Genomic DNA, 18,281 nt, shown 5'->3' with positions numbered 1-18,281 from the left:
CCTTTATACTACCTTGGGTCCACAGCATCAACCTCCTCTGTCCACCTTTCCATTATACAGCCCAGAGATGAGGAATGCGTCCCAAATGGCACCCTATTCTACTATATAGTGCACTACTGTTAATCAAAGCCCTATGGGCCCAGGTCAAAAGTAGTGCACTATAAAAAGAATAGGGTGCCATTTAGGATGCAGGCCTTAAAGTACCTTAGCTCTGTACCATCAGCCTCCTCTGTCCACCTTACCTTTTTAAACCTAGCCCAGAGACTGGATTTACCATGTTTATCCAAGTGGCACTTGCAGACCCTCCTCACTTCCTCTCAACCTTTACCTTCCCTGGAGGTGGTTAGGTCAACAACCAAAAGTACTGACTGGTCTGGAGTGTTTAGTGTTGAGGTAAAAAAAAAAGTGAGAAGGGTGCAATTGCGGCCTGCAATTCAGGGCGTTCTTGCATGTTGGCATTCCTGCATCTGCAGGAACTCCTCTTTATATTCTATTGGTCCATTTTTAAGCTAGGACAAGCAGAAGACAGGGGCGCTCCAGTACAGTAGGTGGCATTAACGCACAATAAAGTTGGATGCCAGCTGCCGATAAACCCCACAGAAGAAGGGGCGGGGGCAAAAACTGTCGCTAGCTAGCTCTATACCGGTAGACAGTGTCCTCCATCCCCGCCTGTCGGGCACTGTTTTCCCGACGGCGAGGGCAGGTGTTCGTCAGGCGGTAACAAAGGACACTGTGTGCTAGCTTAGCTAGGCTGGTACACAGCAGGCGGGCACATGGTGTCCCTAACTAGTAAGACATCTTCTGGTCAGCAATAATTAGCAGCATGTGATTATCAGATTGAGGTATTTTTTTTCCCATTGTTTTCATTATAACACCGTGGTGCAGTGGTAAGTCGTTGGATTTAGTAGCCTATAATCAGTTGGAAGCATGTGATCAAAGATGTCCGTAGCTTTGTTTATCGTCGAACAACCACCTGATTGGTAGAAGACAAAAAGGCTATGCTGTGGGGTGTGGGATGTCATCTATAATAATTTGTTCATGCAGAAACCAATGGGGTGCTTGGGGGGGGATGTTCATGCAGGAACCAATGGGATGCTCACGGGAGGGTGTTCATGAAGGACCCAATGGGATGCTCGGGGGGGCATTCCTGCAGATGCAGGAATGCTCACATGCAGCAATGCCCCAACTTGCAGGCTGCAGTTGCACACTATTGAAAACAGTGGTCAAAATGTGTTTATGTATGAAATATTTATCAAATGTGCCTATATCTTATCTTTGTCTATTTTGGCTTGATTTTAGTGCCTTAATTATGATTAAATTATACTAATACACTCTTATAAAAAATAGGGTTCTACCTAGAACCCTATATCTAACCCTCTATGTACGCTTCTACTAAGAACTATTTTATCCTCTAAAGGTTCTACATAGAATGAAGAGTTCTACCGATAACCCTTTTATCTTTGAAGGGTTCTTCCTAGAACCCTTTATGAACGGTTCCACCATAATTAGGAGTACTGTCTCGGATTCACTTTCTGTTTATATGAGTTCCTTCCTCAAAAACTCATCAGTTGTTCCTATTCCCATTTGTTTGCAATAGAGACTCCCACTCTCTCTCTCTTCACGTGGCCATTTTACCCTTTTATGTCTCTTTATCCATTAACAAAGCATGTTTGTTGTTTAGTCGTACTGAGATGTCACTTTCATTTTTTTAAATATTTTTATTATCTTTAACTCTGCATTGTTGGGAAAGAATGCAGGTTTCAAAAGGGGTCTCTTGTCACAATCTATTACCAAGGTTATTTTCAGTCTGTACTCTACTCACAGTGTAAGCAGCTAGACAGAGTGTGTGAGGCATAGAACCCACCCTGCACATACTGTTGACTCTGTACTGCGTTTGATACCCTCTTAAAAATAAAGGTGCAAGTTGGAACCAAATAAGGTTCTTGAGAGCGACGCCATAGGGGAACCATTTTAGGGTCTCTGAAGTACCATACATGGGATGGTTCTTTGAAGAACCATAGAAAAATCCCAGACCAGGAATGTTTAGGCTCTCCAGGACCGGAATTGAATAGCCCAGCTGTAGGGTTTTATTTGCATATTTCCCAGGGTTATTTGCGTGTGAATTTGCGTGTGAGTTTCCAGTACCACCCATGACTGTGTTTGCTAGTGACAGAGACATGGTTGTTGCATTCATTCCTTTTAAGTCCTGTGGCCTTCACCAAGTGAGTTCCTACGTGAATATCATTCAAATGTATTCTTTAAGTAAGGCTGTCTTTTGATGTCCTAGTGTTACCCTAATACAGTGGCCTGAAACTCATTATATGCCACATCAGGCCTACAAGTCACATTTTGCTTGCTCGAAAAGTGATGTGTAACTCCTATTAGAAGCTAGCCTGAGTGGGGATATCTAACATTTGGAAATATTATTCACCTGCAAACTGCATTCAGAATTCATTCAGAAAGCCTCACATATGAGACCATCTTAAACATCTAAACTGAATAACCATTTCGGTAACAAAATAATGGAATAGTTTAGAGAATGTATGTTATTTATATTTGAGTAGAATAAGATTAATGAACCAATCAATTTACAAAAACACAGATATTGAAACAATTCAAAAAATCTACCTGCAATAGAGCATGCTGGGAAATATGACATGATGGGCATGGTTTTGGTTCAACGCTGGTTATTAACACCAACACGGGGTATGTTACACCACTGAGTGTTAATTTAACTAATTATAGTTGTAATTTTTTTCTTGAATCAACACTAGAAATGTTACACAAAAAATATACACTAATTAACACTGGCTAATTTGCTGTGTGCTATGAAAGGGACATCTGCAGGCTTCCATATATTTTAAGAACCTTTTAGAGTTCGGAAGAACCGTAGACGCCAAGTCAAGAACCCCAAAATTAACTAAAAGGTTATTTATCGGGCAAGAGTTCTCCAAGGAACCTTAAGAGCTGAGGAATAACCTTTTTTTTTTCAGGGTAGAGTAAGCTCTCGCCACTTAGAGCAGGCTCTTTCATCCCTGTTGCACTACTACAGACAATGGGAGTGGATGTCTGTCTGCCAACGCCTAATGCTTCCCCTCTGTTGTCGTGAAATTGAAGAAAATCCCTCACACACACCCTAAAACAGACAACCCCTCCTCCCCCCTCCCTCAACACCTCCTCCCTCATCCCTCTCTCCTCCTCCATTCTCCCTGTTATGTTCAAAATGTCCTCATAGACACATTTTTGGCTTGCATCCCAAATGGCACCCTATTCACTTTATAGTGCACTACTTTTGACCAGGGCCCATGGGGCACTATATAAGGAATAGGGTGCCATTTGGGATAAATCCTAGGCCCTATCATTGAGTTATTGCTGCTGCAAACACTTTTACACTTCTAGCCATAAAAGCTAGGTTAAAGAAAACACACTGGCAAAGTGATACGTTTTGAATGGTGCTATTGTTAACGGTATTATGTCGTCTCTGGTTTCAGCTGACTGCACGTTTGTGCGTTTTAAAACAGCCCTTAAAGCGTTATGGATACTTCAGAGGCCCATTTCTCCTGTCTGCTTGCAGCCCCATCTTTGCTGAATCTCTAAAGCTATTAGAAAACCTTAATTCCATTGTGTGCTATTCTCTGTTCTTCTCAGAAGGATTCGTTAAATTGCTCTATTTCATTATTTCAAATCAAAAAAGCCATGGCGTAATTTATGTTGCAGTGTTTCATTAACATTGTCTATGGGAAAGAGGTATGTAAGACAACAGCTGATGCACACAATGCAATCGTGAGTTGCAGTATCTGGGGCTTGCCTCAAATAAGGCAGGTTAAGTAGTGCAATGAAGCCCACATTTTGGTACATTATCTACATAAAAAAAAAAGATAAACAGACATTGCCTTTCCCGATGGAATTTACAATTACTCAACATTACATCCCTCTGATCCCAGTTTTCTGTGCCACATCATTGTGGTGACATTTGCTTTTCTTTACTGTTAATTAACTAGAAGGCTATGTTCTCTAAACAACCCAGTTATTTTAATAGATCAATAGATTTGTGAAGGCTTTTCATACAGAGGACCTTTTATTATACAAGCTAATCAGCTTGGTAGAAAGCAGCGCTGTCAAGCCATTAATATTTGGGATTTTAATTAGCTTATGTATCATTCATACAGCAATTTGCCATTGGTGCTCTATATCTATCTAACATTTGAGACACGATTATCTAGTATAGCTTTGGGAGTATTTGTGCCATAGAGTACTGTAAGAATCCAGTGTTTACAATAATTATTAACTCCAAAATGTGCTTGGTTTGCTAACTGGGGTAAGACACTAAGACATTCATATCAAAAAGCATACATAAAAAGCATCTATTTGCACGAGGCATGAGGTAGATGCATTTTGAGTCTGAGTCAGCTAGACATTAAAATACTTAGGGCTCTATTCATTCTGTATCGCTGAAGAAAGGTAATTTCCTATTGAGCTGACACCTGCAGCATTTACCATGAATGTAGTCTCCGCTAACGCGGGAACATTGCTTTTCAATTTAAATCACACTGTAATGCTGAATTTCCGCGATATGGATTGAATAGATCCCTAAGTCTAGCTACTAGTGAGAAAGCTGCCAGTTGATGTCTGATTCATCAATGTTGAAAGAAAGCCCCAGAGAACACATTTGAAATCTGTTTATCTGGTGCTCATCACCATTTCCAATAAAGTTTTTTACCAACTGTAAAGGCTCTCAACTCTCTTAATTTCATAACTTCACACGGATAAAAAAAAAAGAAAGATGAGTTGCATAAGTGACATCTCTATCACTCTGTATGGAAATGCTATAGCAGAGGAATTGGCTCTGGTATAAAAAGGAAGCTATTTGCCAGTGAGTGGTTTGTACTTGTGCTTAACAAACCCAGGGGGAATCCCCAAAGGTACACAGTAGTCTTGCAACCTCAAAAAACACACATGCACGCACACACACACACATTAATTAACAGTCAATAGTCCTAGCTACAATCAGGTCCATAATTATTGGCACCCCTGATAAAGACGAGCAAAAAAGGCTGTATAAAATAAATACAAATATGAAGCTATATTGTATGCTCCCAAAAACTGGGAAATTGATTATTTTATACTAATACAATTGCTCAGAGAAAGAGCTTTTGTTTAACGAAAAAAAGAAAAAAAAATGGGTCAAAATTATTGGCATCCCTGTTTTCAATACTCTAGCACCCTCCTCTTGCGAGGATAATGACATGGACCATGCTGTAAAAAACATCATAGACCAGCATACATTTCAAGCTGATCGGATGCTGGTTATGCTGGCATACCAGTATGGTCAAGCTGGTCTGAACAGCATGGTCTAGCTGGTTATGCTGGCAGACCAGCCTTTGTTGTTTTTTCACTGGTGACTAGCATAAGCTAACGCAAAAATAGCATCAAGTGACATTATGCTGGCAAAGTGATATTTAATTCCAATTCGAATCCAGCCAGAGTGGATTCCCACGATCTGCATTCAGAATAACTTCCAGGGTGAAAAGGAATGAGACTACCTAAACCATCTAAACTGGAACAACCATTTCAGTAATGGGTGCAGTAAATCCACCTAACAGATTGGATTAGTTTAGAAAAATGTATGTTATTTATCTTTGTGTTGCATAAGATCAATTAATTGATTAATCAATCAATGTACATGCAAAACACAGATATTGCAACAAACAATTCTAAAAATCTAACTGCAATAGAGCATGCTGGGAAATATGATGATGATGAGGGGCGTGATTCTGATTAGTTGGGAGTCAAGCTCACTTGGGATTTGAACTCATATTCTCTGTTGCCAGCTGCCTGAATTTCCTCCTACACCACTGTATGGTAAATATTGTTAAAAGATTAGAACCAATAGACATTTTGTAATTTTTCCCTTTGGGGGAAGCTTTTTGGGTGCCACATAGAACCCTTTGATTTGTCCCTGCACACCAGAAGGCTCTAATGTAGTTTATATTATCATAGATCTGGGCTTCAGATATGCAAGTTATGATCGTGAATACCAAACATCACTCTCTCTTTCTTTTCTTGTACCCTGTTCCTTTGTCTCTCCCGGGTTTCTCTCCCTTTATCTTACAGCTCTCTCTCTCTCTCTCTCCCTCCCGCCCCCTCCTTTCTTGCTGATAATGTGATACTGTGAGTCTGAGTTAATAAAGCTTGAAGTACGTGTTGTCATTCTGACTGTCAATCATTATAATTATTCATAGATGGAGTAGAGATTGGAATGGGAGGTGGTGGAGGTCTAGGAACACTAGTTTGGTAGCTACTACTTTACACTACAGTGCCTCTGTGAGAGCCAGCGCCTCTCACAACCTCCACTGGAATACCTCCTTTTATTTCCCCTTTTCCATCTTTCTTTTATTTCTCTTTCCTTCCTGTCTCACCTTTATTAGTAGAGTGGCCTCATGGATGTTCAAGGTGAACTGCTTATTTAGTGGTTTATTGTAATGACTCGGACATGAACTATGACCGGTAGAAACGTAAACAACAAACAGAGATAACAGACACAGCGAAAGAGACATTTACCAGCTTGAGAGAGACAAGAAGCATGTATGTGTATATCGTTAGATTTGTGGAATGGAAGCATTTTCTATTTCAAAGTGAAAGTACATTTGCTCACTATCTCCATTAAAAATCCATCTGTGGAAGTGGGTTAGAGTGGAGCGCTCTGGACAGAATCTCTCCTAATGGGAAGTGCAGCATGGGTAGCGAGTCGTCCTGAATGAGTCCTCTCCTCTAATTTGCCCTAATGAGTGCATTTCTTCTCTCTCTCCCCGCTCTCCCTCTGTCTCTCTCTCGTTCCAGACAACACGGCCAGCATCATTGCGCGGCGGAGGCGGTTCAGCCGACTGGTCCAAGAGCTGTATGAGCTGCCCATCGTAGTGTGGGATGGTGGGGAGCCGGCACTGAGCGGCACCAGCACACTGACCCTGCGGGTGTGCCCATGTCAGTGGAACGGGAGGGTGCAGACGTGCCAGGACGAGAGGGGCCTCCTCTCCTCAGCAGGCCTCAGCACAGGGGCTCTGATCGCCATCCTGCTGTGCATCGTCATCTTGCTGGGTAGGTGTTGTCTGGGTAACATCAAGCCTAGGGAGGAGGGTATGGGTGCACGCCTTAGGTGGGGATGATGGGTATGGGTGCACGCCTGGATGGCATCACGCTTTAGGGCATGGTTGTGGAACACCTGGGGGGCATCTTGTCTGAGGGTTTGGGCGTTAAAACGCCTGGAGACATGGTGAAGTGTAGGGAGTAGAGCAGCAGCAGAAGGAGGGATGACCAGGCAGACGAGGAGAGAGGGAGAGAGATGAATGGAATGGTAAGGAAGGACACAAGCGGGTTTTAGAATGAGGGAGGATAGGGACAAGGTCAGGATGATGTAGAAGTGGAGAACAGAGAGTTAGTGAGTGGGCCAGATGGGGAGTGGATAAGTGAAGACAAAAGGACTAAGAGGAGAATAGAAGGAGGGAAAGGAAGGGACACGGAGACTTAAGAGAGTGTGGCATAGAAAGGGGATAGAGCTGTGTTAGACCTGTCCAGAGATTTTCTGATACTTTCTATTTCCATAGAGTCAGGATAAACACACTATTTAGGTTAAATGAATGTGTTGTATAGTAAATGCTTTATAATCAGAGATTACAGAGAATTCATGTGCCACAGAATACAACCATCCGTTTCCCCCTTTCAGCAAAGGGGAAACGGCACTGCCACCACAGCCAAATACCAACAAAGAGCCTCTCTAGAGCAAACAGAACAGTGGTAGGACAGTGAAGAGACTGTGTATAATTAACAGAATCCGCCATCACCCACTCACCCCATCTCCCTTGATTGTCTGTGGACATCGGTGCGTGAAGGTGATGCATATTCATATCAGCAGTCTCACCACGGCTTTGTCAGAGACTGAGGCACCCAGCAACTAAAGGCCATCATCACTGTTTGGAACAAACGCATGAGTGAGAGACTGCAGAGTGAGAGACTGCAGAGTGAGAGAAATTGACTGACTGATGGTCTTACTTTAATGAGCCATCCTCAATACACTTAAAACACAACAAACACCCACCCCCCAAAAGAAACGCATTGTGTGCCACCATAACCTCCACACAATCACATTACACAGTACACAACAACACAGTACAATACAATACACCCTCCAGCACCACATTACAACCGTACATCCAGCCCCTCCTCTCCAGCCATACAGACAGCCCACCTGAGCCCCCATACCTCCAGAAACATCTCCACACTGTTGATCATTTTGTAAAACTCGAACTCAACCCTAAGGCAAACAGAGACCACACATTTGAATAATAACACCGGGTCTGTTGCCCTTGTCAGTCCCGCCTGCTGTGCCATCTCTTGGGGGGGTGGATTCCACCCCCCGGCAGCCGTAGGTCTGCTAGTCTCTTGATGCCTGCTGCCATTATACATTCGTGCAGGGTGGCTGAATGAGCGGACCTCAAAGGGATAAGTGGGTTGTGGAAGATGGGCTCCTCCCACACCCATGGCCCAGGCGCCATATCCCCCTCTCGTGTGGGTCTCAGCAGCTGCCAGGCCCTCAGTACTGCAGCACAAAAATAAGAGACCCTGCTATGTTTTGTCTGTCCGGCCGCATGAGGAAAAGCTGCCGATCTAGCCCCAAACCGCCATCCCTCCTCAATAGAGCACATGCTGGTTCCCTCCAGCCCACATCAGTGTGGTAGAGTAGCTTCTGTGCCGCTTTGAGTCGGAACCCTTCCACCCTGCTCTCCAGGTCCACCAGGCCTTGTCCCCCGCCATCAACCAGTGATGTCCCGACCAGAAAAAAATCCACTAACTTGCGCTGCAAGTCCGCAAGCAGACAGCCGGCGGGTTGAGAAAGGCCAATTTATGCCATAGGGAGGATGCTGCCAAGTTGTAGATGATCAGCACCCTCCCTCTGTATGACACTTGGGAAAGGAGCCACCTCCACTTCGTCAACCTTGACAGCACTGCTTGTGACACTCCTTCACAGTTCTTCCTAACCCACCCCTCCGAGCCCAGACACCCCAAGCATCTTGAGACCCTCACAGCACCATTGCAACCCCCTTGGAAGCTGTGGAGGTGCCCTGTCCCTCCAAGCCCCACATAACAGAGCTTCACTCTTGCTCCAGTTTACCATAGCTGAAGACGCCCCCTCGTACACCCTCAAACTATTCTCCAGGGCCCGTATTCCCTGCTCCATCATCAGCATATGCTGACACTGCTATGCCTATCCGCAACCCTATGCCTGGCTCACACACTCCCTGTAGTCTCCTGCGTAACAGGCCCAGAAAGGACTGAATAATGAGTGTATAGCTGCCCTGACAGAGGGCATTCCTGGCGAATGCCCCGCCCTACCCAGACTGGCCTACTGAGCCCTCCCCCCACCTTGACCATACATAAAGACCCAGCGTACAACACTTTAATCCAGGCCACAAAATTCTCCCCACAACCAAAACAAGACAACACATTGAATAGATATTCATGGTCCACCCGATCAAAGGCTTTCTCCTGGTCCAAGGAAACCATTTCAAAGTTCACATTTGAAAGCCTTGACAGGCATGTCCCTGATTATGAACAGATTGTCTGTGATTGAGCGTCCTGGTGAAAAGCAAATGTCTTGTGCCGATGACTTTTGAGAAGGAAGTTTCAACATTGTAGTACAGGGCTTAGCATGTCTCTCGAGGAGGCTAAAAATAGATTTCAGCTTGGAAAAGTTGAATATTTTCAGAAGGAGTCGGGTAATTGGTTAAGGGAGCAGGATAGGAGGGAAAGAGTGAGGAGGTTGAAAAGACTGAGGCAGGCAGAGGATGGGTTTGAATCTGTTGAAGCTAGTAATAACAAGGGAGAGGGTATGTCGAGGAAGATTGGTGTCAAGTTCAAACAGAGTGAGCCGGACGCCAGTTCGAGTTCTGGAGTTGAAATGGAAGCGGTAGAAAGTGTTGTGAGGAGCTCGGAGCCCAAGCCTTGCATTGATGGACATGGTTATGATAAAGATACGTTTGGTCCAGTGGGAGTGAGATTTTTGAAGTTTGGTGGAAAAGATGGTGGGTGCTGTTGAGTCGGTGAAGGTAACCCACACACACACACACACACACACACAGAGAGTATGCGTCAGCTAAGCTAACTGTGGCTAAATTCGTTATGATGGCAGCCATGTTTGTTAATGTTTGACAAGCGAAAATTGACCAATTCCAGAATGCCATTCACTATAAGACGCAAATAAACTAATTCAAAGATGGCTGCACCCATTGCCTGAATAAGATCAACTTACTTTCACATACATTTCAGAGCAAAAACCAAGCCAAGAGGTCGAAGGAATTGTCCTTAGAGCTCCGAGACAGGATTGTGTCAAGGCACAACTCTGAGGAAGGGTACCACAACATTTCTGCAGCATTGAAGGTCCCCAAGAACACAGTGGCCTCCATCATTCTTAAATGGAAGAAGTTTGGAACAACCAAGACTTTTCCTAGAGCTGGCCGCCCGGCAAAACATAGCAATCGGGGGAGAAGGGCCTTGGTCAGGGAGGTGACCAAGAACCCGATGGTAACTCTGACAAAGCCCCAGAGTTCCTATGTGGAGATGGGAGAACCTTCCAGAAGGACAACCATCTCTGCAACACTCCACCAATCAGGCCTTTATGGTAGAGTTGCCAGACGGAAGCTACTCCTCAGTAAAAGGCACATGGCAGCCATCTTGGAATTTTCCAAAAGGCACCTAAAGGACTCTGACCATTAGAAACAAGATTTTCAGGTCTGATGAAACCAAGATTGAACTCTTTGGCCTGAATGCCAAGCGTCACGTCTGGAGGAAACCTGACACTATCCCTACGGTGAAGTACGGTGGTGGCAGCATATACAGTACCAGTCAAAAGTTTGGACACATCTACTCATTCAAGTATTTTCTTTATTTTTACTATTTTCTACTTTGTAGAATAATAGTGAAGACATCAAACCTATGAAATAACCCATATGGAATCATGTATTAACCAAAAAAGTGTTAAACAAATCAAAATACATGTTATATTTTAGATACTTCAAAGTAGCCACCATTTCTTTGCCTTGATGACAGGTTTGCACACTCTTGGCATTCTCTCAACCAGCTCCATAAGGAATGCTTTTCCAACAGTCTTGAAGGAGTTCCAACATATGCTGAGGACTTCTTGGCTGCTTTTTCCTTCACTCTGCGGTGCAACTCATCCCAAACCATCTCAATTGGGTTGATGTTGGGTGATTGTGGAGGCCAGTTCATCTGATGCAGCACTCCATCACTCTCCTTGGTCAAATAGCCCTTACATAGCCTGGATGTGTGTCTTGGGTCATTGTCCTGTTGAAAAACAAATAATAGCGCAAACCAGATGGGATGGTGTATCGCTGCAGAATGCTATCGTAGCCATGCTGGTTAAGTGTACCTTGAATACTAAACAAATCACCCACAGTGTCACCAGCAAAGCACCCCCACACCATCACACCACCTCCTCCATCCTTCACGGTGGGAACAACACATGCGTAGATCATCTGTTCACCTACTCTGCGTCTCACAAAGACACGGCGGTTGGAAACAAAAATCGCAAATTTGGACTCATCAGACCAAAGGACAGGTTTCCACCGTTCTAATGTCCATTGTTTGTGTTTCTTGGTCCAAGCAAGTCTCTTCTTCTTATTGGTGTCCTTTAGTAGTGGTTTCTTTGCAGCAATTCGACCATGAAGGCCTGATTCACGCTGTCTCCTCTGAACAGTTGATGTTGAGATATGTCTGTTACTTATACTCTGTGCAATTTCTGAGGTGCAGTTACCTCTAATGAACTTATCCTCTGCAGCAGAGGTAAATCTGGATCTTCCTTTCCTGTGGCGGTCCTCATGAGAGCCAGTTTCATCATAGCGCGCACACACACACACACATACAACACACACTTATTTGAATTGATGAGGTGGCTCTTAAAAGAGCCTTTGGGTTCGTGGAGTGGCAGGCAAGTGACAGTGAGTGTGGTGGTGTGTACTACTGCGTGTGTCTTGCTAGAACCGAGGAGAGACCTGGGCCCGTTTTCAGAAAGCATCTCAGAAAGTGTCTTAGGAATCCTGTTAAAACCTGTTTTAAGACAAAAAAATCCCAGTTTTTTAGGATGACAAACTCTGAGCCAGGAGTAAAATAAACTCAGAAAAGTTTATCAGCTGGTAATCACGACAGTTTGAGGTACCGCAAAGGAAAGATGGTGATGACTCTCATTGACATTGTTGCAAATTGGGGAATAACCAATCGTGATGAGGCACTGCCAGCTGTGAACGCTATAGCATGCGTCGCTTCAGAGATACTGCGCAAGAGATACTGTTGCAGGTCTAGAGTATTTATGGATTGATCATATAGAAATATCAAAACTTTATTTTACCAACTCCAAAGCAATTGCATGCGGTGTAGGAACCACTGACTCGCTGCATTTTTCTATTAAGACACCTGCTGGAAACTCTTAACTGGTTAGGACAGCTCATGAGGTGTCCTAAATATCTGTGACTTGGTGTGACTCATATGACTAAAGAGGCTTCATGCATCACTTTTATTTTTACCCATAAGAGTAGGAGTAAAATGTCTCTATTAACAGCACTAACAACATGTTTTCTACTCTGAGATGCGTTGTGGATATGGGCCCAGGGCTGAACGCGGAATGAGAAAACAGCCTAGCTGTTTAATTTGGATCTTGCGATGTGGTTATCCTCAGTTGCTGGGACCGCTACTATCTATCCCGGGACACTGCCAAATCCTAAAGTCTGAAGAGCTGCTGCTTGGCGAAACAGCTAGTCTAGCTGCTAGCTATCAAGCTAGCCAGGTTTCCTTGACAGTTTGAACACATCCCGCGATGCCGTTAGCCCTTATGGATGGGATAGTCCCCGGCTTCTGGCTGTTTAAATCCCTGCTGTATGTTGCTGTTTCCATCGGCCCTGCGAGCTGTGCTGGCTGGAATTCTGTGGAGTACGAGCATTAGCCTACGTTGCTACCATCATGCCGCCCAAAGTTAAAGAAGGTTGGAGTAATAGAGAGGACAGTATTTCGCTATCACAGTTGCGTGATCTTTTAAATTAATTGTTACAGCAACAGGAAAATAGCTACTGGTGGAATCAACTAACAAAAGAGTAGACGATCTGACCACAGAGGTCCAAGACCTTAAGAACAGTTTGCAGTTCTCCCAGGGAGAGGTGGATGTCCTGAAAGAGACTTGCAGGAAGATGACAGCAAACTGTAAGTCCACATGAGATGACATCAACACTGTCTGTGAATCATTATTACAGATAACTGGGGAAACCGACTATGTAAAGGGCCAATCCAGGAGGAATAACATTGTTGTGGATGGCATACCAGAGTCTCCACATGAGACCTGGGTGGAGTCTGAGGAGAAGGTGAGAAATATTAACACCGAAAAGCTGCAGTTGGATCATAGGAAGATTGAGGTGGTGCACATCCACAGGTTTGGAAAACCTGTAACCAGCCCAGGTGACAGATCCAGGCCGATAGTGGTCAAAGGTTCAAGGACAAGATGGCTGTTATGAAGAGAGCCAAGAACTTGAGAGGAACCAACATCTTCCTCAACGAGGACTTCTCTGAAGCTGTGCGCCAGAGGCGTAAAGAACTTATCCCAGCTATGAAAGCTGCCAGAGAGCGCGGGGACATTGCGTACATCTGCTATGACAAGCTCATTGTCCACCCTCCCAAAAGTCTGGGAGGAGTGAGCGAGCCAAGCTTCCGGGTCAGTAGCTTCAGCCCAACATTTCACATGATATGCTTAAATACTTATAACCACTAGGCTAATAAATAAATACATTTTTCTTTTGATTATTAATTACCTACATTATGAAAATAAATGACTTAAATGACTAAAAATGTAACAAAATGTAAAAATGTTATTTCAAGTTATCCATTTGGAGCGCAACATCACGTTGTAAAAAATTATCCTAAATTGGGCATGCCTATAAGTTGGGCAATTGAAGGTATGTTAACTTTGAAGGCTTATGTTAACTTTGATTGTGTTCAATGAAAATGATGGACCTTTCAAACGTTGGATGCAACATTGTATGCAACATTATCGGCAAGTGACGTGATGCCTACTGTGCCAAAGCGATTTAGAGTTGTTAAACGGGAGTGACGAGTGTGTTGATATAACGGTAATATTGTCAAAATTCAACTTTTAACAACCATCAGAATTGGTTAAAAAAAAGGTTATGCATGTCAACTTATTAGGCAATAATTAAGAGTAGGCAAACTGATCGTGTCAGGCAAAATTGATATCAAACGTTTTACCATTGCAACATTTGATGTACAGTCACATTCACAGTGGATGTCTGAAGCATGCTATAGAGTTCACAGCTTGCAATGCCTCATCGCGATTGGTTATTCCCCATCATTTGCAACAATGTCAATGAGCGTCATCACCATCTTTCCTTTTCGGTACGTCAAACTGTCGTGATTACCTGCTAAAATGAACCTTTGAGTTGATTTTACTCCTTAACATCATCCTAATACCTACTCTGAGCTGGGAGATTTTTTAAAACAGGTTTTAGCAGGATTCCTAAGACCTTTTCTGAGATGCTTTGTATCTTTGTGTATCCACAAAGCATCTCAGAGTATATATTTTTTTGTAAGTGCTTAGAATAGAGACATTTTACTCCTTCTCTAATGGGTAAAAATAAAAGCTATGCATGAAGCCTCTTTAGTTGTAGGAGTCCAACCTAGTCGACAGATATTTAGGAGATCTCATGAGTTGTCCAAACCAGTTAAGAGTTTACCAGCAAGCATCTTAATTTACATTTTAGTCATTTAGCAGACGCTATTATCCAGAGCGACTTACAGTTAGTGAGTGTATACATATTATTTTTATTGTTTTCATACTGGGCCCCCGTGGGAATCGAACCCACAACCCTGTCGTTGCAAACGCCTTGCTCTACCAACTGAGCTACATCCCTGCCGGCCATTCCCTCCCCTACACTGGACGACGCTGGGCCAATTGTGCGCCGCCCCATGGGTCTCCCGGTCGCGGCCGCCTACGACTGGATTCGATCCAGGATCTCTAGTGGCACAGCTAGCACTGCGATGCAGTGCCTTAAACCACTGCGCCACTCGGGAGACCTTTTTCTAATAATAGAAAAATGCAGCAAGTCAATGGTTCCGGCGCCACATGCAGTTGCTTTGGAGTTGGAACAGTCTCTCTTGCAGTTTTGACAATAATTTCACGAGGCCAATTTCACATTACATTAAAATATGTAATGTGCAAAAATAAAGAACGGGCCTTGGTCAAAAGTAATGAACTATGTAGAGAATAGGGTGCCAATTGGGACGCAGCCTATAATGAGAAGATTCTCATCAGCATCCTAGCAGCTTGCATTCAGAGCATCATCACAGCTAATACTAATGATGGCTAATGTGTATTACTGATTTACAGCTCCGCTAGCTTCTGTGTATAATCAGGAATTAATATGCATTATAATAAAATGGAGGGGATGTTTCAAAGCCTTCATTCTTAATGGTACCCTATTCCCTTTATAGGGAATATAATGCCATTTGGGATGCAACCAAAGCTTTTATTTTGTTAGCTGTTTACGACCCAAAACATGTAAATGTTTTATGACTTTAATAAATGACATACCAACACCACATGCAGTGCATGAAATTAGCATGCGACCAGGCTTGGATATCATAGCGTCTCGACTGCTACAATAATGATGTGGTGTTGTTAAACCAACCGTTTTGTTGATGTTGTTTCCATTACAGTCGTTATTGTTGTAGTTGTTGACATGGCGTCTCTACCTGTTCATCACTCTCTGGTGTGGCATTGTTGTTTCCATTATTGTTGTTGTTGTTGTTGTTGACATGGTGTCTCTGCTTGTCACTCTTCTGCAGTGATCATGGCTCTGTTCATCACCATTTTGTTGTCGTTGTTATTGACATGATATCTCTGTTCATTTCTCTCTTCTTACAGCAATTGTGATTCTGTTCACAGTTTTTTTTGTTGGCATTGTTTCTATTATTGTTGTTGTTGATGATGTTGTTGTTGACACAGCATCTGTCCTTGTCTTCCTCCAGTGATCGTGGTTCTGTTCATCACCCTGCGGCGGAGCAAGAAGGAGCCCCTCATCATCTCAGAGGAGGACGTGCGTGAGAACGTGGTAACCTACGACGACGAGGGCGGCGGCGAAGAGGACACCGAGGCCTTCGACATTATTGCCCTGCGGAACCCCGCCGCCGCCGAAGAGCTCAAGTTCCGACGGGACGTCCGGCCACAGGCGGCCCGACAATGTGGCGGACCGGCACGGGGCTGCCACAGTCCCCCAGAGCTGGACCAGCTGAATGTGCAGAAGTTTATTAAACAGAGACTAGTGGAGGCAGACATGGACACTAGCGGGCCTCCCTATGACTCCCTCCAGACCTACGCATACGAGGGTCAAGGGTCGCCCACAGGCTCCATCAGCTCTCTGGACTCCCCGGGAACACACTCAGAACGGGATTATAACTATCTGGATGACTGGGGGCCCGAATTTCAGAAACTGGCAGAACTCTACGGGGAGGATATGGATGTGGCAGAGTTGGATGTTGCGGTGACAGCGGCGCCCTAGCCTTTCAACATCTGTCACAACGTCTGTTAAACCAAAACCTCTCTCTCTCTCAATCCTCCTCCTCGAATCGTTTTAAAACAATGAAACAGAAATGCTTTTGAACTCATTCCAGCTGATCTACTTTTACTGTTGAATAACTGACTGCCCCTTTTTTTCAGTTTTCCTTTTGGATCATGGGTCTAATATGCGGAAGAATTTAATCAGATTTCGTGGATGGAAAAATATGAAGGATTAACGGAAAATGGAAAATATTTTCCCTGGTGTATATTTTTTATTGCTCAATAAAGTCCTGAATTCCATATGAGTGGATATATGTGAAACGGAGTGTCAACTTTTTTTCTGAAGATCTACAGGGTAAGGGTTTGTTGGAACCAAATAAGGTTCTTGAGAGTGACGCCATAGGGGAACCATTTTAGGGATAGTTCTTTGAAGAATGATACAAAAATCAAAAACCAGAAACCAGAATTAAATAGCCCTGCTGTAGGGTTTTAAGCCTTATTTGCATATTTCCCAGGGTGCCTTAAGAGTAAATTTTTGCGTTACCAGTACCACCCATACGTGTGTTTGCTAGTGCTAGAGACATGGTTGTTGCATTAATTCATGTTCAGTCCAGTGGCCCTCACCAAGTGAAATCCTAAATGGATATGTTGTCATTAAAATTAAATTCATAAAGACAATACACATTTTACAAGGCCTATTTTTACCCTAATATAGTGTCCTAAAACTCATGGTTTACGGGCCACATCAGGACTGCAAGTCACATTATGCTGGCTTGTAAAGTGATGAGTAATTCCTATTGGAGTGGGGATAGCCAACATTTGGAATTTTAATCGTCTGCTAAATGATGTAAATGTAATATAAACGCAACCTGCATTCAGAATGACTGCCAGTGTTGGGAAGACCAGGATGTGAGACTACCTTAAACATTTAAATTGGAACAACCATTTCAGTAATGGGTGCAATAAGTCCAAGTAACAGATTGGAATAGTTTACAAAAGTATGTTATTTATATTTGAGGAGCACAATATTAATGAATCAATCAATGTAAAAGCATAGCTATTGAAACAAACAGTTCAAAAAATCTACCTGCAGTAGAGCATGCTCGGAAATATGATAATGATGGGGTTCTTTTACACCACTGAATGTTAATTTCACTCTTTAGAGTCTTAATTTAACTCTTGAATTTAGGGCTGACCCCAATTAGTCGACTGGTCAATTGTTTGGTCGACCTAATTTTTTTTAGTTGAGCAGTATCATATATTCAGTGGGGAGAACAAGTATTTGATACACTGCCGATTTTGTCTGTCATTTTTATCATAGGTACACTTCAACTGTGAGAGACGGAATCTAAAACAAAAATCCAGAAAATCACATTGTATGATTTTTAAGTAATTCATTTGCATTTTATTGCATGACATAAGTATTTGATATATCAGAAAAGCAGAACTTAATATTTGGTACAGAAACCTTTGTTTGCAATTACAGAGATCATATGTTTCCTGTAGGTCTTGACCAGGTTTGCACACACTGCAGCAGGGATTTTGGCCCACTCCTCCATACAGACCTTCTCCAGATCCTTCAGGTTTCGGGGCTGTTGCTGGGCAATACGGACTATCAGCTCCCTCCAAAGAAGTTCTATTAGGTTCAGGTCTGGAG

At 43.4% G+C, this 18,281-nt stretch overlaps 1 protein-coding gene across 1 annotated transcript in view; it reads left to right on the top strand.

Moving 5' to 3' along the window:
* Positions 1-16,945, top strand: part of LOC121549972 (cadherin-18) — a 222,335-nt gene extending 205,390 nt beyond the window's left edge. Inside the window, exons 11-12 of the mRNA XM_041862003.2 lie at positions 6,841-7,095; positions 16,096-16,945. Coding sequence (XP_041717937.2) covers positions 6,841-7,095; positions 16,096-16,625 — 785 coding nt within the window. The 3' untranslated portion in view covers positions 16,626-16,945. The remainder of the gene's footprint in view (positions 1-6,840; positions 7,096-16,095) is intronic.
* The last annotated feature ends 1,336 nt before the right edge of the window (positions 16,946-18,281 follow it).

This window comes from Coregonus clupeaformis, chromosome 34, assembly GCF_020615455.1.
Source record: "Coregonus clupeaformis isolate EN_2021a chromosome 34, ASM2061545v1, whole genome shotgun sequence".
In the NCBI taxonomy this organism is placed as follows: Eukaryota; Metazoa; Chordata; class Actinopteri; order Salmoniformes; family Salmonidae; genus Coregonus; species Coregonus clupeaformis.
Note: the sequence above shows the minus strand (reverse complement) of the source record. Positions and strands in the feature narration are given on the sequence as shown.